This window comes from Anopheles bellator, chromosome 2, assembly GCF_943735745.2.
Source record: "Anopheles bellator chromosome 2, idAnoBellAS_SP24_06.2, whole genome shotgun sequence".
In the NCBI taxonomy this organism is placed as follows: domain Eukaryota; kingdom Metazoa; phylum Arthropoda; class Insecta; order Diptera; family Culicidae; genus Anopheles; species Anopheles bellator.
This window is the reverse complement of record NC_071286.1, coordinates 22802401-22823152: the sequence shown is the minus strand read 5'-3', so window position 1 is coordinate 22823152 and position 20752 is coordinate 22802401. Positions and strand designations below refer to the sequence as shown.

The 20752-nt window shown below is 50.5% G+C and overlaps 2 protein-coding genes across 2 annotated transcripts in view; one reads left to right on the top strand and one right to left on the bottom strand.

The window, feature by feature from the left end:
* The first annotated feature begins 335 nt into the window (after nucleotides 1-335).
* On the top strand, nucleotides 336-1188 carry LOC131209991 (proteasome subunit beta type-3). Its single transcript, XM_058203173.1, has 2 exons — nucleotides 336-388; nucleotides 451-1188. Exon 2 carries the CDS (start codon nucleotides 478-480, stop codon nucleotides 1093-1095), a length of 618 nt encoding a protein of 205 aa, XP_058059156.1. The 5' UTR covers nucleotides 336-388; nucleotides 451-477; the 3' UTR covers nucleotides 1096-1188.
* Nucleotides 1189-4280: 3092 nt separating this feature from the next.
* The window catches only part of LOC131207195 (protein tincar), a 29941-nt gene continuing 13469 nt past the window's right edge, over nucleotides 4281-20752 (bottom strand). Inside the window, exons 3-6 of the mRNA XM_058199806.1 lie at nucleotides 6819-8636; nucleotides 6370-6739; nucleotides 5205-5637; nucleotides 4281-5141 (exon numbers count right to left, since the gene is read on the bottom strand). Of these exons, the coding sequence (XP_058055789.1) occupies nucleotides 4281-5141; nucleotides 5205-5637; nucleotides 6370-6739; nucleotides 6819-8636 (3482 nt within the window). The remainder of the gene's footprint in view (nucleotides 5142-5204; nucleotides 5638-6369; nucleotides 6740-6818; nucleotides 8637-20752) is intronic.

Here is a 20752-nt window from a genome sequence, read left to right as displayed (position 1 = left end):
GTGTTGCTGGTGTACACTGTTTATTTTAATCGTTTCTTTAAAAAAACAGTTTTATTTTACATTTCATGCAGATTTTTCGTGGCATGTTCTTTTTCTCGCTTTTTAACCGAAAAGCACAAAGCCAAGGCAAACCAACACAGTGTTTTTTTCCATGGCTGTTTCCATAATACTGCCATCTACCGTTGTAAATCGTTATGAAAAATCGTAGCGTGTGGACGCTCTATGGATCGCTACGATATAAAGCTACACATCGTACCGTACATCTTCAAGTGTCTCTAGCTGATGGGTTTCCCCGAACTGTCGGCTGTCAAAATTTATGTCCTGTCATTGCCCAACGCAAAACTGCAAGTAAACAGCTAACCTCTTGCGGCGCCCGAACAGTTTGTTGGTAAGTGTTGCTTCTTTCACTGAAATACTCGATTCTTACTAACGTTTTCTGCTACCGTAAAGGAATAATTAAATAAAGCGGCTCCAGCGATGTCGATTTTGGCGTACAACGGTGGTTGCGCGGTGGCGATGAAGGGCAAGAACTGTGTGGCCATCGCCACCGATCATCGTTTTGGCGTGCAGGCACAAACGATTGCGACAGACTTCGATAAAGTGTTCGAAATCAACCCACACATGTATCTTGGACTGGTCGGGCTGCAGACGGACATCCTGACCGTGTACCAGCGGCTACTGTTCCGGAAGAATCTGTACGAGGTACGCGAGAACCGACAGATGACCCCGGAGCGGTTCTCGGCGATGCTCTCCAACTTCCTGTACGAGAAGCGCTTCGGACCGTACTTCATCGAGCCGGTTATCGCCGGCCTGGACCCGAAAACCTACGAACCGTTCATCTGCAGCATGGACCTGATCGGGTGTCCCAACTCACCGAACGATTTCGTTGTGATTGGCACCTGCGCGGAACAGCTGTACGGTATGTGCGAGACGCTTTGGAAGCCGGATCTGGAGCCGAACAACCTGTTCGAGGTCATCTCGCAGGCCCTGGTGAACGCGTTCGATCGTGACGCCATCTCCGGTTGGGGTGCGACGGTGTACATAATCGAGAAGGAAAAGATCACGGTGAAGAAGCTGAAAACGCGCATGGATTAAGAGCAACCGTTGTGCGGGGATCCTGGTTCATTCATTTACTTTGTAATTTTCTCCGCGGCGATGAAACGTTTAATAAAACACACATCAACGCGTACTAAAGGAATGTTTCTTTGTTGTCCGATTTTTCAGGAATGGCAAAAAATTATCCATCGAATTTTCGGATGCTCGGATGTTTGTCTCCAGAAATGCCCTCCCATCATCGAGCACGGCCTTCGTTTTATACTTTTACATAAAGCGGTGGTTTATTGTGATTTGGTTTTTGGGTTTCCTTAGCGGCCTACCGTCAGCGTCGAGCGGTGCCCGGTAGATAGTTAGTGGCATTACATTACTCTGTGTAGCAGCTTATGTTTTCCCATCTTGATACAGTTTATTCATGCGTTGCGGATAGGTTAGAGAAAGAATGTGAAACTGGACGTGTCCCTCGCCGAGGGCTCATCGAACGAGACACCTCACCTTTTTACATTGTTTTCTTATGCTACGATGTATCGATCGGTTGCTGTAGATAGGGGTAATGGAAAAATTAGCTAACCCAACGGTAAATGAGCGGCAAAGATAGCGAAACTTAACGGTCTTATCGCTAGCGGAAAGAGAAACAAATCAAGCTCGTTCGGTACAGGTCGTCAAATACCCGGCGGCTCCGGGTTCGTGGCTAAAGTCAGTCTAATCAGTCTCCACGTTGCTTTGCGGGTCCAAACCGTTCCCAGTTCCCAGGTTCGCGTCCGGCGTGATGCTGCTGCAATTTTGAATTTAAAAAAACACACAACGAACCAAATTCGAATGAAAACGGCCAGTTTAGATTGTTTGCGATGATTTTAATTGCCAATTGCTTTGCCAATTGCGGTCCTCTTAATTGTGTCGCCGTGCGGTGTTTTGGTGGACTGCTGGCGGGTCAACACATTTAATACGTAGTGAGGGAAGTATATTGACTAAGAGCGATTATTCGGGACTGTTCAATCGATAACTAAACATTACTGTACATCGGTCCCGATAAGCCTAATTGTCAGGGCGTAAGGTCCTCTTGCCGTCGCGTATCTTACTATCGCATTCGTCCGTTAAGTTTTCTTTTTCGCATTGTCCTGTTGCTTATCATACTACTACGATAAGTGTTTAAGTGTATATAATATATATATTTGAGTCTATATGTATAAATAAGCTTTTCTCTTTAACCCTTTAGCTTACTGGGCGTTCCTTATCAATCTTTTCGGTTTAGCTCTCCTTTTTCTGGTACGAACCCGCAGTAGGTTCGCCAAACGAGACGTCCAATAAATAGGGTTGCAGTTTGCGCGAATCCGTTTTCGTTATCGATAGTTTAATAGGGGTGGCCAAACCCATGTTCCGGAAGCAAAAGAAACGAAGCACGAAGCAGAGAGAGCAATTCAAGTACACGTCTGGCCCGCCAATATGCCAGTCACAGCACGGTAATCGACTGAATTTGAATGAATATTCTGAGTTTCTCACACGAATGAGCTGTACAACCGATCGCCGTCGGTACAGGAAAAGTGGCCTATGGTTTTCTGTAGCGTCCAACACAGCGGCCAATCGTGCCCTGTTTCCTGATGCCGACACTGATCCTCCGCAGACGGTGGACATCGCCGTGGGCCGCCCACGGTTGTAAATGTTAGTAAACGGGCGCATTACAAAAACGGTCGTATATGACTAATCGATCATTGTAAATTTTAGCTACACACTCGCGCCAACGTCGGCAGGCAGGTGCTTCATTTTCGTCAGACTGGAAGGAACGTTTTCGAACTCGAGATGCGAGCATTCCCCATGGTATGAGCAACTTGATCATTATTCGGGAGCCCTGCCTTTGAAGTAAAACTGAGTTGAATGCTTTTCCGTAAAATTTTGCTACATTTTACCTTCTTCTCCGAACTGCTGTCCAATAGAACGATCTGAGCCACCATTCTGAGCTGAGCATTTTCATACACTGTGTTCTGAGTTGCACCCGGCCCAAAAAGAGGCCAGCCCCCGTAACACGTGCATCGTAAAAAGGGTTGCGTTGTTTGGGTTAGCGTTTGCGGCATCGGTTGGCCGGAGTCCCTCTCCGTTCGCCTCCGTTTCCTTATGCGATAGTAATAGTTTATTGTTTCATGGTTCAGTTTCAATTAGCCTGCACGGTAAACCTGTCTCAAGTGTCGCTAGTGACTCGGTAAAGTCCCACTACACGGCCGCCGCCGCCATTCTGTTTGGGGGTGGCGCCGAGGGTTGAGTGGGAAGCAAAAATCGGTCTCATGTTTATATTGTCCTGTGGTTACAATACTACAACGCTGCCATGGGTTCGTAGCACCGTTTCGTCGCGGTTCAAATGCTGTTGCTAATATGTTTCGTTTCCTGATCCGCGGGTTGTATGATGGATGTTGCGTTCACGATGGAGAGTATGGTCTGGGACTGGTTCACCTTCTCGATTGGCCTCTGTTCGCTGTAAAAGCTATAAATCGTTCAAAATATGCATTCCCTTCCCTTGCTTGGGATGGCGGGGAAAAATATACGTCCTTCTCTCTACCGCTTCACTACGCTCCATCATATGTATCCGTTTCGGGTTCGTCATCTGGCGGGACAATTACGGTGATATGGCTGTGCTTTGGTTTGGTATGTTTGTTACTCGCGCAGAAACTTGGATATGGCTGTTGCGTAGTCGTCCGCCGCGTTCGTGGACCGTTCCTCTGGGCTTCCACCACGCGCTACGGCTTCGATATGCAATATTCAAACGAAAGACATCGACTCCGAACAGGCTACGGCCCGAAAGCTTCATCTCTTTCACAGGCCGCGTTTGAACGAAACGATGTAGAACGGGGTTAGTTGAGCTGTTGAAGTGCGATCCCAGAAGACCCCCTTCTGGCACAACCCCTAGGTATGCCTTCGTCCAGTCCTATTGCTAGATGATTGCGCTACTATCCGGTGCTCGATGATCGGGATGGCGGAACAGGATCTTGAACTCGAAGGACCAAGAACCGCTACAGTGGCGCTAAAGGCAAGCACGAAGATGCAAATGACATGGCGATAGCAAGGATGGCCGAGGGAACTAGCGCTCCCGGGGCGTATTTTATGTACACTTGTGTGAGTGATTAGCGTATTCTACGAGCCGGACAGATCCTATGTACAGAGAGCATGAATCGCTTAGAGTATGAAGGCAAGCGGATAGACTGCGGCGACGCAGCGGACTTTGTGCGGCCCGACGCGGCCTAGTGGTGCATCGGTGCAATGTGACTGGGCGCGTTTATGTACATCTCCCGGTCCTGCTCGGAGATCATCGAGTAGTTGGCCGAATCGCGGTCCTCCGGGATGGTGGCGGGCGGCAGGAACGTGCTGTGGTTCGAGTGCGAGTGCGATGGCATGTGACCGTGGCCGTGGCCGGTGACCCCGGGCATCATCATCATGGTGCCGGTCGAGCCGAGCGGGTCGTGCAGGAGCTTGGAGAACGTGTGATGGCCGGCCCCCAGTCCCAGGTGGCCGTACGGTGATTCGGCGTTCTTCATGTACGGCATTCGCTTGAGGAACTGGTTCGATGACGTGGCGTACCGGACACCGTTCGGGAGGGTCGTATGCTGCGGTGGCCGTCCCCCCGCGCCGGGATGGGCCGGCTGCGGACCGAACGATGTCTGGGAGTGGTAAAGGAGGTTGTGTTGCTGCTGCTGCTGGTGGTAACCGGCCGGCAGGGGCATCGTGCTGCACTGCGGGTAGGGCTGCGGGAGATGGTGCAGGTCGTGAGATCCGCGCGTCAGGGGCAGCGTGGCGCTAGTGCCGTCCTTGTTGAAGCTGGACATTTTCATGTTGGTCGAGCGCCCGAACGGTTCCTCCTGGATGGCCGGCGGTGGCGGTGCCTTGATGACCGACTTGTACGGACCGGAGCGCGGCCGGATGACGACCTCGTCGCGCCCTTCCTCGCCCGAGTGCACGCCACTCGACGTTTCCGACGGTGCGTCCCGGCAGTCGGGCGGTGACGTTGAGCTCTCGGTTGAGGTAGAGTCGGACCGCGGCGTTAGGGCCTCCGTCGGCATGCCGGAGTCGGCTCGTCGCAGACAACGCGGCGTTGATCCAGGACCCTAGTGAACGAGGCATCCATTAGTGGAGTTCACCGGGGGGAAGACCGGGTGTACCAGACTTACGGAGTTCTCGAGATGGTTGTGAACGGTCACGGTGACGGGAGCCAGCGGACTGCTCAGCTGCTCCGGCGACCGCACGAACGTTTCGCGTGACACCGTCCGGTTGAGGGGAGGCTCGAGATCGCGGGTCGAGGCGTACGTCACGCTGTCGTCCCGGACGCACGCCAACAGCTTGCCCTCCTCGGACGTGTCGTCGGCGTGGTCCGCGTTGATGCTGCCGACCAGGGTGTTGCTGTTGCTGGCCACGTCCAGCAGATCGCAGTCGTCGGACGGTGGCGGTGGAGGAGGCGGCGGAGAACCGGAGGGGGCAGGGTGCTCGTAGGGGCCAAGGTGACCGAGCAGATCGCCCGGCGGGCCCCTTAGCGTAGCGTAGTCTCCGTCATCAGTTTCCCCCGTAACACTGGACACACGTATCGTGGTTCCACCGGACGGATGGCTGGCGACGGACAAGCGGAACGGCAAGGGTGGGTTAGTTCCTGCTTTTGGGGCGGGGGACGATGGACACAATGAAACACAAACGATGCAAACAAACAGACAAGCGCTAGTGAGGAATTACGTACACAAACAAACGCACACGGACGTGCTCTAGAAGGAGATTCTTTCGAGAGATCGCTCTGGACGCTGTTTGAACTCGTCGGATCCATCGTCCGTGGGAGGATCCATCTAGTGTTTGGATTCCGAAGATGGGGCGCAAAATATGGTACGAAGCGCTATAAAGTCGTCACGCGTTCTGGGTGCATTGGCTTCTCTTGCACGACGTGTGGGGTTTCAGAGCCCCAAAACGAACATTCTGCTTATAGTCATTAGCACCGAGGTAGAAGTGAGCTTTTTAAATTTCGTACAGTTTGAGTTGAATACTGACCCCTTTTGAAATAAATTTCAATTAATCATTAGTTCAAAAGTCAAGTAATCGATAGTTGAAAATCCAAACACTTGATGGATCTCCTGATCCTCGATGGAACACAAAAAGCCTACGCTAATTACGGTTGGTGCAATGCTGGCCAGGTGCTGGGATGGAAACCTAACCTCTACATGCACAGTGCAAGCGGAAAAGAAAAAATAAGTTTCAGAACGTAAAAGCACAAAACACACAAACAACAACACGCAAACAACACGCGAATTTGGCCGGCCGGCCTTTCGTGAGAAGGACTTGTCTTGAATGCTTTACCGCTTGCCGTGTTCGTGTGGCCCGAGTGGACCGTGAGTGGCAGAGGACGTACTGGTAACTTCGTTGAACGTGACCTTCAGTTTGGGCGAGTTGGGCGCAATCTTGGGCCAGTAGATCGTGTCCTCTTCACCGCCCGACGAGTTGGTGCCGGGTGGCGGGAGACCGCTCGGTAGTCCGCCGGGCACGCCGACGCCCGGTGAGCGTACGCTTCCCTGGCCACGGAGCAGTGGTTGACCGGCAGCACCCCCGGAAGAGGCACCGCCGAAGCGGCCTCCATCGAGCGGTGGTAGCTTAAAATGCCAGCGACGCTTCGCCGTCAGTCCCAACCACAGGACGATCCAGAGGAACAGATGCATCACGGAGCCCATAGCTGCAGTAGAGAGTGAGAGAGTGAGAGAGAGAGAGAGAGTTTTCATGTGTTTCGCTGATCGTCTGAGGACTGGACATACCCGCTGCAAGGACGGCTCCATCGAGACTTCCGCGGTAGGTGGCGCAGAGATCGTGCATCAGCGGAGCCTTCACGACGGCCAGCGCCAGGACGAAGCACAGGGACGAGCAGTGCGCAAAGTAGGCCCACACGTCCGCGCTATGTTTGGCCGTGATCAAGCGGCGATCACGCACCTTCGCCGTCAGCTTGCCGTGCCCGTACAGGTACAGCACCATCGAGGAGGCGATCGTGAGGACGAGCGCCAGGATCGTCAGTGCGAGTGTGACGGTCCCGTTCAGAATCAGCGCCGGCGCTTGCAGTGGTAGTGCCTGGCCGAGGGTTTGCAGCTTGTACAGGACACTCGCCCCGGCAAAGCTCAGCAGGATGTCGGCCCCGTTCGCGATCATCTGCACGCTGAACAGACAGGCGAACGACTTGGACGTGTGCCAAAAGACGGACGGGTAACGAACGGCCCACACGGCCAGTGCAATGGCCAGGTTGACAAACTCCAGGCTAGGCACCGTGGCCCAAACCGAGGCCGCAGTAAAATGACGGTCCGCTGGGGAGCCAAAAATGGCCGCCAGCAGGGCCGGAAAGCCGGACAGTTCCAGCGGTTTGAACGTCAGGTTGGCGCTCGGAATGGCACCGATCAGAAAGGCCGGCTTGATCTCCATCCCGTTCTCGTCCTTGATGATGAACTCGTCCTCGTCGACGCTGGGGATGCTTTCGATGCTTTCGAGACTTTCGCTACTGAAGCTGTCCGCCGCCGTCGATGGCTCGGAGCGCTTGCTTTTGCGGCCCCCGCTCGTGACACTTCCGGTGCTGGGCTTAATTTCGATGATCTTCGAATCCGTCGTCACCGGGGTCGAAGGCACGACGTTCTCCGGCAGGTTGACCGGCTTGAGCACGTGGATGTCGCTGTCCTTCGTAGCGGGAGGCTTCTTCGTCACCGGAACCGAGGTCGTCGGGGGGATCTGGATTGTGGTACGCCTGGGGGGACTTTTCGATGTGACTGCCGGTGCTACCGATGGTTCTTTGGGGCCCACCGCCCGATTCCCACCGCCGCCGCCACTGGGTGTCTCGAGGAGCGTTGGTGTACCCTCGGGTTGATTGAGCAGACTCCAGTCCAGTTCGCGGTGCTCCTCGAGCTCGAGCCGCGTGTCGATGTCTTCCCCGTACCGATTCCGTGGTTCTTGGTGGCTGTGCTGATGTTGGTGGTGGTGATTGCCGGCGTGGTGACCGTGCTGTGACTTGCCCTTGCCTCCCGAGTGTCCCTTGCCCGATCCGTGAATCTTCCGGTGGGCTCGGTTCGCGTCCTTCCGGCGGCTCTCACGGCTACTGCCCCCGGTAGCGGTGGTTCCTTCGGCGCTGGAGTACGGCACGGTCGACGTGAGCGTGGCAGTCGGTGCCTTCAATCTCGGCGGTACCGGACTCGTTGAGGTGGTGGTTGTGGTGAGAAGGTTACGCACCGGTGGCAGCGTCTGACGTGTGGTCGCGTTTTCGCTCGCATAGTCCACCATGGTCGAGAATGCAACCGATGAGCTCGAGGAGCCACCGTACGGTTCACCGCCCATCTCGAGGGCTTCGTGTGTCCGGAACGCTTCGTCGCTCGTGTCGAGTCCTCCGAACGTATCGTCGTCATCGTAGCTCGAGAACTTCTCCACCAGATCGCTGTGCTCGAGGTACCCGTTGCGGTACAGCTTCCGCTCGAGCTCCGTCATCCCGGGTCGCGCCGTGGTGCTGGTGTTCGGGTACGTCGGCGAGGAGGTCATGAACGAAAGCACCACCAGACGGTCGCTGTGGGTCACCATGAAGTCCAGGTCCGTCCGCCAAACGTTCTCTGTAAGAAAGGCCAAGAAGTGAGAAAATGGTTAGTGAACATTCATAAAAAGGCATCGGTGGAACCGATGGAGGATTGTTTGGGAACGGTTTTGGAACTCTAAAGGCTTCGGCACTCTCGAGAACTTTAATTGGTTCTGCGGCACTAAATCGCATGCTGCCAAGCAGTTCCTCCCTGAAACAGGAAGCTCTCCGACAACCGACTGCATCCGGAGTACCGTAGGCAACTAGTTTAAACTGTACCGGCTTCACAGAGAGCCGACTCTTCCCAGTGACTTCCGTCGAGGGACATCATAAATTAGTTTCGTTTCCGCTGGGAATCACGCTGGCTGCGCCCGGAACCGGGCCACCGTGGAAGAATCAGTGGGCGGAATGCAATCTTCGTACGAAAGAGCGTTTAACGTTCGTCAACTTGTCCCACGAAGGAGAGAGCGGACGGTGCAGCGATTGTCTACCACGCTGATGATGATGACACACTTCCCACAGAAAAAGGGGCACCGTGCCTTTAGTTTAAGAATTCCGTTTTAAGTTTGAGCTTGGGCTCGATGGCCCATCGCCCGTGGCGATACATAATTCAGTCAAATTGGTTCTCCCTCCCGGTGCCGTTGGGAAACTATTTCTTTTTCCATAATCCCCGGGCGGCCAACTAACCCGGGGGGAGAGTTTCAAGCAAACTCTTAAGCTCCGTCCCGGAAGTGCTCCAAATAGCGTCGTTAGGATAACTTGCCCACCATTTTAAGCACTTTAGCGGAGGGTGCTCGAAGCAGAAAAAAATGGCGAATCTCCAACCGGGTCCCGTGTTTATTCAGCGGATAACACGAGGTGGCCGGGTGATCCACCCGTACACCAGACCATCGGCTTCCGATGCCGCCGGTGCGGTGCCGAGTCGTGTTTGCCGTGCGGCCTACGCCTCATTGAACTTTGATGATCGAACGTGTAAATGCAGGCTTATGAAGCGGATGGTCAATATTTGACTAGCAACCAGCATGATCTGACGGTAGTCCTGACGGCGTTGAGCTTCACCCGTGTGTGGGGCAAAAGTTAATCATGGTGACCACCGGACCATCGAACTGCCGGATGGTCTGAAAGAGAATTTTATATCACAAACTACTGCTGTTGGGTGTACTTTAAGTCCGTACGGTTGGTGCTTCATAGTTTGGAAAGCTATCTGGCGGTAGTGTTTTAAGGGATTCATCCTCCGCTGGAATCTTTCCCGAAATTGGATCCGTATAATCAATGGTGGGTCCACTCGTGTCCTTACAGAAGCCATGCAATAGAAATAACTTTTCACCGGGACTCCAAACTTTTCAACAAGAGTCCAGTGTGCTTAAAAGGCCAAATATGCAAGTGTGGTCTCCATCCGAGCAATAGCAATAGAAGCCTCGAATCGAGAATTCACGACATCTAATTTTTGTACCAAAACAAGACTTAAACACCAATAGGCAGTGAGGGACTCAATAATAAAAGAAATTCTTTTTCCTGTTGGAAAGCACCGCCACCACTTGAATTCTTTTTCGACTGACTACTCTCGACTTCCGCAAGGATTCGCCGTTCGCTTCGTTACATTCCGATCCGTCTAATCGTCGTGTCGGGAGTGACGACCGAACCGAGAGCCTCCCGCTTCAGTGAATGAAAGAAATTTAACTTTTCATCAGTCTCCCTGCTGGCCGAGCTCCGATGATGTAAAACTCGCCGACCTACGGGAAAGGGCCAGAAAAGGAATGGAAAGGCCAGTGAAAAAAAAAAAACTTGAAACGTGATTAATTAAACGTCAACATAGCAACATTCAGGTCTTACGGCCTCCGGTGGTCCGGTTAAGCGGAGTGGAGCGGAAAAAACAACTGGCCCGGGGCCATTCTTCTAGGCGTTTAATTTCGTTGATTTTGCAAGTGTTTCGCTCGTGTTCCCGAGTGTTTTCGAGCACTTCCTTTTTTCCTTTTAACCACACCTCTCTCTTAACACACACTTTTTTCTTCCAATAGCCTAAATTTGCCCCAAGTCCTACATTTGCTCGGTGTAGCTCAGTCCCTGAAGGCGTCTTAATTTTGGCGTGCGGCATAATTGCGTTCATTTACTTAAGTCGTGCGTACGACACTAATGACCGGAAAGGAATCGGGAGGTACGCAGGTGTCGTTATATTAGCATTATTACAATTTTATAGAACCCCTTTGCAGTATGATATTAAACTTTTTGTGAACGCAAACGAGCCGAGATTCACGTGACACTTTTCGGCTACAAAACTTTAGCATAGTAATAGCATACTTCCACCCCGAAACGTGACCGTATGTTTGAGAGTTCGCAAAAGGGTCACAGCGGCCATGGTCCAACTTTGCGACATCGATGAACTAGAATTTCGTTCCTGTTTGGCACAGAATTGAAAAATAGATTAGCGAACGAGCGAAACGTTCTGGGACGGGATAATCGACTCGGCGAAGGATCATACCGTTGTCCCCAAAACTTTGCTGCATCGCAAGCAGTTACGAGGTGTGGAATCGTTCATCGATGACGGTGCAGTTGGACGATGATATGCAGGTGTTAGAAGTGGCTTGGTCAAACTCTCGACAACATTTGCAGGATGGCAGATTCAATATAAGTTTACCAACTATTTATTTTAGAAAAAAATTTCGAAAAGACTCACAACGGAATTTAAGATGGTTCGCTGGCGCCTCATTAAATAAAAATCATTATAAAAACATGGCAGACAACAGTTAAAGGCTGTGCCATGGAGCCGGCCGTCCGCTAGTGGTCCACGGGAAAGCCCCGCCCGTTTGCAATTGCTTCTTTGTTCCGTTTCAGTTGCGCGAAGCAGAAGCAATCCTGACGCACTTCCCGCTGAATGGTTGCATGGTTTCATTCATTGCGATAATCAAGGCGTACAGTATGGCTGGCTGGTTGGCCAGTCGGCAGAGTCGCAATCAGTCGTCGTAGTTCATCTCCGTTGCATTTTATGCTCCCATTTCCGTCCTACTGCCCCCGCCTGGAGGGTCCTCGAGTGGACTCACTCGAGTGCCAGTGGCCGGTTCGTTTCGTTGCACTCGCTTCCCGATGGTGCCCGTCGTCGTGCCAATAGATGATGGCAGAGCATCGGTTGGCAAAAAAAGGACGTGCGACAGAAAACAAAAAAATCCTGCGAGTGATAAAACCGAAAGCGGAGCAAAATAAAATACATCCGGTCCAAGTGCAATCCAGCGAGTGAATGGAAGTCATTAGCTCTAATTACATTTTTCGCCACCAGAGATGGCTGGAGCAGGGAGCACCGTGGAATTCGGTGCCAAGGTTCGGCTTCGGCCACCCCGCACAAGTGCCGGGAAGCCCGCTTTGAACGATTGGGCGCGGACCTTCACTCGGGCGACTGGATCCGATCCGAGCTGGCGATCAGTCTGATTGGGTCGAGAAAACGTTACCAGTTGGGCTACTAACGGAATCCCGCGAGGAAGTGGAAAATAATCAGCTTAATTAGCTTCACCTGCGAACCACCTGTAAGACTAGACTCCCACATGGTGGAGTATTTTTTAATTTTTTAAGCACCTCACTGGCGCCTGTGTTCAATGAATGCATGGCCGTTTAATAGGGAGTTGGGTTTTCTTTTTGCCTTTGCGTGTCTGCTAATGGGTCCATTAACTGGGAGCTGTTTTGATCATTTCGGAGCGCAAGAAACGACGATGTTTACATGGTTCTCTTACAGACACAGGTCATCTATGCATTTTTCTCGTGCAGTTGGATGAAGGATTGATTAAAGCACTACAGTCTTTTTTTCATTACGCTCGAAAAAGAGGCCGGCGATGAAGGAGCTGGCTTTGAAGTTAGATTTCCTACACGGATGGTCTGTCTAACGCAACCGTGGACCGGTCTCGGTATCGCCGAAATTGATACAAAAATGTACAAAATTCAATTTTCCCTTCCATTTGGTAGCGTTAGCCCTTCTTCCGCTTTGTTTTGTCGATTCCGATGTTTGGCTTTGGTTTCACTGCAAAGAGCGGGAGGCTCCTTACGCGGAATCTGAGCGTCTTCGGAAACCTGTGACGTTGGCTAACGTGCTCTCGTATTGGTACTTGTGCAGTGTGTCCTTTATTGGATGTAGAAAATGCACTTTGCTGCTCAATAACGCCGGCAAAAGGATGTCGCAAGTAGATGGTTGGAACGGACTAGAGACTGTTGGCAGACTGTGAGCCACCGAAGACGACGGCCACCGTTAACGGCCCGTAATGCTTTTGCACCTCTCTTTTTGTTTGTTGTCTGGCAAAAGGCAGTGTTCTTTATGCAGTTTTAGCTTAGACCGGGTATACATTCAGTATGAACTTTACTGGTTCTAACGAGACCGAATGCATTGACACGAAATTTTTTAGTTTTTTCACGAAAGCATTCGAACGGTACAAACCGAAGACAAATTTTATACTGATAATCGGCTTCTTCCGAGTTCACACATGCTCAATATTTGAGGCGGACTATACTACTTTCTAGCTCATTCCCGCTGAACCCAATTTATTGTCAATCCAAAGTTGTTAATAAGGGGCTGAAGGCGGCCGGCCGAAGCCTCAAGAATCAAACGGCGGAAGTAACGAGATTAAATTCAATTTATTTTTTATCTCCTCCTCCAGCAAACTTATATCCTTAGCTGTCCCATTTCATTCCCAGGGATCCAGGGGTTCCTCGCCACCCGGATCACGGCGGTGTGGACACCCATTTAGTCACCCACCGTAATCCGCAATCGAATCGAGCCGGATTATAAACCATCGGAGTTGCAGTGGCCTCCCTACATGGGCGACTTTCACCGAGCACCCTACCAAAACCGGGAAACTGTTTAATGTCTCAATCTTGGGGATCTTTTATCGCTTTTCGGAAGGGTCACGATGGGTGAAAACTATTTCCTGTGCCCGGTCGAGAGGCAGAAGTTTTCCGCAGTTTCCACAACGACCAACCCCACCGTCATCATGGAGGACACGTCTCCTACAGTGCACGGGGTGGAAAACAAGGGACGAGATACGGATGATAGCAATTAAAGCTGATCCATTTCTGATTAAGGCCAGCGGGCAACAGCGAAGGATCGGTCAGTTCATTTCCAGCATAAGAATGATGGAATGTTTTTCAGGATGAACGTTACGTTCCAGGAATATTTATGGGGGTATTAGAAAGAAATTAACGGTAAGCCGAGGGATGTAATTGACCAGTTTCTGAGTTATAAGATGGCTTTTTGATGGCGATGGTGCATTGTTACATTGTTATGAGCATGTTATCACAAATTTAACACAACAAATTTAAACATGTATTGAAAGAAGACTAGCTACATTAAGACAATTGTCCGCGAGCCACCAGGCGCCTCCTTCGCACAGACAAAGACATCAAGCGGCCCTCATAATAAAACAAGGTTTTCTTTAAATTTGAGTTTATTAGCATAATTTATGAATAGGTGGGCTGTGCAAAACGATAATCCAGTTGTTGTCTCATCTACCGATTTGAGTACGATATTAGAAGGCGAAATCTTTGTCCGTTGGGCCGCCGAACGGAGGATCATTTCGGTGCTTTGATGTCGGACTGCGTAACAAGTTAACGAACTGTGTGACCGTGGGACGAGCGAAAGAACTTTTGCCGGCGAAAAGCGTAAAGAAAGATTCGCAGAATAAATTTATTCCTCTAGCCCCGAAGCGGTGGCCTGAAGCCGTCCGTAAAGGATTGGAGTGCTGTGGTATTTTGTCCGGAATTCATCTTAATAAAGCTGTTGGATTTGGCGCGATTTTGAAGACGTACGCCATAATTGGGTCTCTGCGATTCTAGCGTGGAACGTGTCTCTCTGTTCGAACAACAATCCTTCCATATGTTTTCAGGGCGCGCCACTTTGCCCGGAGCCGGCTGCGGATTTTCCCATCGTACGGGAAGTTCTATTAAGTTGTGTTTTAACTCTCCTCGACTGGAGCCGTAAGTAGAAAGTCTTCGGATTGGAAAATAACATGACCCTCAGCTGCAGGCGGGGTCGAACGGCAACTTATTGCTAAACACCGAATACTAATCTTACGCGCGACAAGCACTTCCGGAAGCAATAGGAAACGAGCTCCGAGACATGCTCGTGCCGGGGATGTTTAAACGTGCCGGGGAGAAACAACATACAGACATTGTACGCCGATGTGCAACCCGCTTCTGGGCCAACCTTCGCCGGCGGGAGCTTAAGTCACGTTTTCTCTGCCATCATCTGTCCTCTACTTGATATCCTGAGCCACAAGCTGCGACAATTGGGAGCAAAATGTTCACAAACATCACCCCGCCGGAGCATTGTAATGACTCGGTTGGGCTCAGTTTTACAGGAAGGAGAGCATAAAAACCAGACACCTCGAATGAACAGCGCGTGCATTTGCCTCCGAAGCCGTCGGCGGGTTGCCTCAAGCACTGTGTCTAGAGTGAAATTGAGTTTACTTTTGCCATTGTCATCTTAAACAGAAATTTAATTCCATTTCGCCAGCCGGTTCTCCTTTTCCGGACAGATCAAGCCGAGGTAGCACCGCTTGGAGGCATGGAACAGGATTTTTCACCTGCCCTTCGTTCTTCGTAAAATCACATTTGGGTCCACCGGATGGGTCATGATTTATGTACAAGCTTTCGGTTGGCATGTTTGTGTTGATCGAATCGAAATGATGTTGGTTTTCAGGATCGGCAGTGTTTGTTTTACGAGCCGGTGTCAACCGAAGGCGTATGTTGAAATTAGAGAGGACATCGGTGAGACAGTAAAATGTTGCCTCTTTTTGTACAAGAACAAACCTCTTCCACGAACTTTCTTTGGGCGGTGATTCAAATTCCTGTCTTGGGAAGAACTTTGTGGGAAGCGAAAGATTTGCGGTATCTGCGACGGATTGGAGTTCGGTTTTCGGTTGTCGAAAGTTTCCGGTGCCCACGTGCCCAGTCGGGTCGGGAACATGGCGAATGAACCGCAAGCCGTTTGTAAAGCTTGGAATTAATTTGTAATTCTAATGGATCCGAGTGGATCTCTTATCGCTTTTAGCGGTGGCTCCATGCCATTTCGCCCGTAAACTTATCGTCCTTTTTCCGCTCGGAGTACAGCGATTTTTGAGGAATCCGATGTCCGTAGACAGCGTTTCATCAATTCATGGCAACTCAGACGACGAGTTATGACGAGAAATGTCAAGCTTTGAATAAGTCTTAAAATAAGCTTAACAGAAGCCAACCTCAGAAGTCGGTAAACGGTATCAAAAAGTGCACCATATGGTTCGGAGCCGAAAGTTTTCTACACGCAGCAAACCCTCGTCACACACAAGCGCCAATGGGCCACCCCTCTCTGAAGGGGCGTCAGAAATCCTATTGCCGAAATGTCCTTTGTACCCGAGTGCCTAGAGTACCTTATGCAGGCGATTACGCAAAACACGCACTGAACCGGTCGCCCGTACGTGCTGAGTGCTTTTTGTACGTTTTTTGTTGCCGGAAGGGAACGGAAGGCTGTCGGTCCCCGAAGAAGTGTCAAAACATTGCCCGAGAATTATGATCTGTTATGCTGCACACCGCAAAGGCAAAAGGATGGCTCACAGTGGCCTTATACCCTGTGTTCGCGCCGGTCCATTGTGTGTGCTGAGAAAGTTTACTGCTACATGAATGGAAAGAGAGACCCTCGAGAACCTTGCGTTTTGTTTCGCTTTCCAAAAACGGGAAAAAGTCAAAAATAAACTTCCACCGTCTTTGGCGACCGAATGGCGGATGCTTGGCGCGCACCGAGAAGGGATTAGTGATAAATTGTGGAAAGTAAAACAATACAGACCACTTGAAGGGTTCGGCCGGTGCAACAGGAGCCACTGAGGAGATGCGAAGAAAAGCCTTCATCTCAGCCCAGCTAGCCCGGCTCCGCTTTATGCGGTCGGTAAATGATACTTAACGATGGAACCCCTTTCTGGACACCACGAAATGTTTGAGGCCAGGCCACGGCGACGCCAAGCACGTGCTTAACACTTTGAAGTGCCTGCGAAGAGTGCAGCGAATGGGGCACAACCGAAAAAAGGAAGGAAAAAGGGACCATCCCTTGCTTTTCACAAAAGCGGGAAAAAGTTAGCCCAAAAGTTAGCCTCAAGATGGGACGCTCCATTGACAAAGAAGTATCGATGTAGGCCTGTGGCTCAAACCTTTGAGACTTTCGTTAACTTTTTTCTTGCCCTGGGACAGAGCCTTATTTTGTTTTGGGTTTTCCTTTTCCAGTTGCTTTTTTTTCCTACGGCCCAAGACACACTGGAGTGCAATAATCAGTCATTTTGGCAACTTGCAGGCACCTTTTGCTGATAATATGGTTTTCAATATTTCCTTGTTTGTTTTTTTTTGTAACTAAGGAGAGATTTTCGTTTGGTGCCTCGAGCCACGCGGAAGCATAACCTGGCCAAAACCGACAGAAACAAGTGGCTTGATTCAATTATAAGTTCTACTTGATTGAGTGAAATACGGTTTTCCCGCGGGTACGTGTCACGGCCGCAAAATATGGCAAACCGTAACATACAAACTTTCTGCGAGTGGTGCAAAACAGCGAACACAAGCGCCGTATGTAACGGTGTATGTAACAACACCAACCACAAACAACTCTGCGGCAACTTTGGCAAACAAGTTAACGTTCGGTTGGACTCCCTATAAAAAGGCAAATTTTTTTTACATTTGCACCACTTGCTTATTGCGCAGCGCAATCGTGTAGCAAAAGGTCATTGGCCAGGTTGAGTAACAAAAACCGGCCAAAACACAATCCCCCACACAACTCACCGCTTGTCGCTATTTCCCGAATGAATGCGGAAAATGCGATCAAATACGGGTTTAAAGTAACCTCGTCCGGTGTTCTAGCGAGTTGCCGACATCCGGTGGCGATGGCCGTGGTTGACTTTTGCCGCACACTTATCTCGTTACCTAATTACTGAAGCGCGCGAAAAGTTAGTCACAGTCCTTCGCATCGTGACGCCATGCATCCAAACCTCCCGGTCTTTCGCTCTCCCCCCTGAAGGGCCTTTTTCACAGTGTCCGCTCGGGTGGAAAATCCCTTCCCGAACCGGAAAAGCCTATCAAGGCTTCCGGTTTCATTCCCGCTGCAACCCCGGGCGGCCCGGAGGTGCTCCTTTGTGGATGGGTTTTTCTTTGCCACCACCTCGAAACCGCGTGTTGCACCGTCGCGTTAAATGTCGCCGGTGACTGGAGGGTACTCGAGTCACGGTGGTAACCACAAACCGGCCCTCCCCCCGGGAATCAAACTGGGGAGTCCGTGCGCCACAAGAACGGGGCCTTGTTAAAGGATGGTTGCACTTTCTGACACTTTAAGCCCGGGCAGGCGCACGGCAAGAGATTTGCGGGCAGGTTTGGCAGGTTTATTATTTTATCAACAACAGACAGCAGCGCGCGGAGCGCGAAAAGCCTGGCGCCGGCACAACAGCCACCCGGAATCCGCCTGAAAAGATAATTCAAAAGTGAAAATCTCTGCAGCCAAACCGGATCCACGGATTAGGGAGCGGTGGGCGGCGTTTCGGTGGCGTCGCAATTTATTGTGTGGCTTATTTGAGGGGATTATCGAGCTTTGTAATTGTGTCGGAGTCGGTGCCGTCCCCAGTCGTGTGGAAAGGAAGCGTTAAGCATGAAAAGGGGAATTTAAACGATATCAAGAGGTATAGCGTTTAGTGTAGCACTTTCGAAGAAAATTGTTCAATTTAGGACGATTCCACATTTAACTGTTTGTGAGCAATTGTGGAAAGCGATTGAATATTGTGCCTGAAGATATGCAATTGTGTAGGAAAAATATCATTTCCTGATGTGTATGCTTTCTTGTTACTTTTGAACCTTTTGTTTTACATGCTGGGGTGTTAGTTCGAAACACCAATCACCGGAACAAGAAATGATAAGCTGAGTTCGAATTATAGCGCGAATGAATCAACGAATACAGAACGGAACCGCGAAACCTCAATAAACAACAACAGTGTTCAGTGCTTTCGTTCACCTTCAATTCGCTTCGCTGGCCACTTTCCGATTGCCGGCAAGCAGCCGGCAGATCCAGCCGCAACAAACTGAATCGATAATTCGTTTTCTGGGAAGTGGAAAGCAACCCCAAGCCCCAAGCTGGTGGCGGTGTTATCTTGATTGTGTTGCAATTTTTTATGGCCCCTCGGTGCGCGCAAGGATGCAAGTAATGGAAGGAAAACAAACAGCCAGTCGCCGGTGCTGGTGCCGGGTCGTTGGTGTTGGGAATGCAACCTTAAAGCGGAACATCGGAACCATATGATGTTGGGTTGGGTCAGTTAAAGTACAGGGGTAAATGTCTTTACAACTTTAATATAAAAAAGGATTTGTTACAACTATTATCAAAACAGGATAAGTAAACTTAAGCTACGAAAAAATACAACTTCTCACATGAAAAGCTAAAGTTGAAGTCACGAAAGCCACAGAAGCAGGACCTGGCCAACGACACCGGCTCGGTGTCGGGTTGATGCAGCAATATCGCCACCATTCGCCCATCGCCCGCCATCATTGCAGTATTTATTTGTTTCTGTGGTTTTTGTTTATTCTACGACCATGGCGTAGTTAGGCCCGGAGAAAAACCCCGGCTGGGAAAGTATTCCCTCGGGAAGTCATAGGTTGCGGTTGGCGAGTTCAACCCCAGCGAAGGTTATCACCAGAATTGGGGAAGATGTGGTGGTTCATAAAGTGTCACAGCCAACCCTGCAGCTGGGCTGGGTGTTGTGCAGGAATTGTTATATTGCTGGGCCAGGATTGAAGCAATTACTTGGCCCGGGAGCAGGGACACTAACCGACCGAGGGCCTACCCATGGTGATGGCAGGCCCTCGTGTGTAACGATAACGCGGGACGCAAGACATAAACGAAGTTGTTTATTTCCCTCCATTCCCTTTAATCGCGCGCCGATGAACAAAGGGGGTCGCCCTCTGCTGGGGGTTGCTTCCGGAATGCTCAATGGCCCGGGATGGCGTGCTCTGCCGGAAATCTTGTTAGTGTGTATGTGTAAGCCAAAACTTTACAACCACTGGAAAAATTATCGCACACCCTCCCCAACAACAACAACAACAACAACAGATGAATGAAAACACTTCACGAGGGAGCCTCCGGAGGCGACAGAAGTTTACACCGACCGCACAGCATCGAGAGCCGTTGGCCCGGGGATGGCTGAATCCATTCGGGTGGGTTCGGGTGAAGACAATTTAAAATGCTGACTTCCCCAAAAGTCGGAAAAAAGGTTACGATAACTTCCCAACTTTTCGCACTGTGCTCCACTTCGGTGGCCGGAATCCCGGAGTTGATCCTCGCGCGCCGATAAACACTCGCGTTGGACGCGAGGTGCCCACCGAGAGGATCAAATAACGAAAGCTCATTTCAATGTTAAACTTTTTTTTGAGAGATCAGCAAAGCTTTGGGGAACATTACAAGCATTCCGTCGTTTTCTTTCGACCGGAGGAATAAAACCTTACGAAATGCGAGGGACATGGAATCGCTGTTTGGGCTGTCCCATCACGAAGGTTCGGGGCTTAGGGATGGAATTTTAATTAGGACATTTTTGTAGCTTTGTACGTATTATCGTGCGGTGTGGGTCGAGCTCGGCGAAGAGTTCTGGAGTTGAAGGAAAACATAAATAAAATTTGACTGGTTTGAAGATCTCCAGTTCAAGGTTATGCTCTTTAAGGCATAACAGTGTTGGTATTTCATCAGTACGATAAATATAGTTAGTTAGTACACACGTACATCGAGAGTAGCAAATATATCGACAGCCGTACCATGAACCGAATGCTAAAAACACTTCCAGCTCAACGCGTGGACACGGAAACGGTACAGAGAAATAATTTCTTCTTGCGGTTTCTGCATTTGACGGCAGCGGATTTCGAAGCATAAAGTTTGTTGGTTGGAAGTTTCGAGTGGATCTTCCAGCCCCACCAAGAAACTTCACAAAAACACGCACCAACGACATTCGTTTCCCGGAACGGGCTGGAACATTCCGCTTGTTTACCGAAACCAAACGAACCGTCCAGTCGACAGCTCCAGCTGCTGCTGCGGTACTTGTCCGCAAGATTATTATTTATTCACGTTTTTCACGGCCGAAAGTCGCGACCATGACTTGAGCACCGCCCCTGGACCTGGTGGGCGGGCAAAGTGACAAAAGT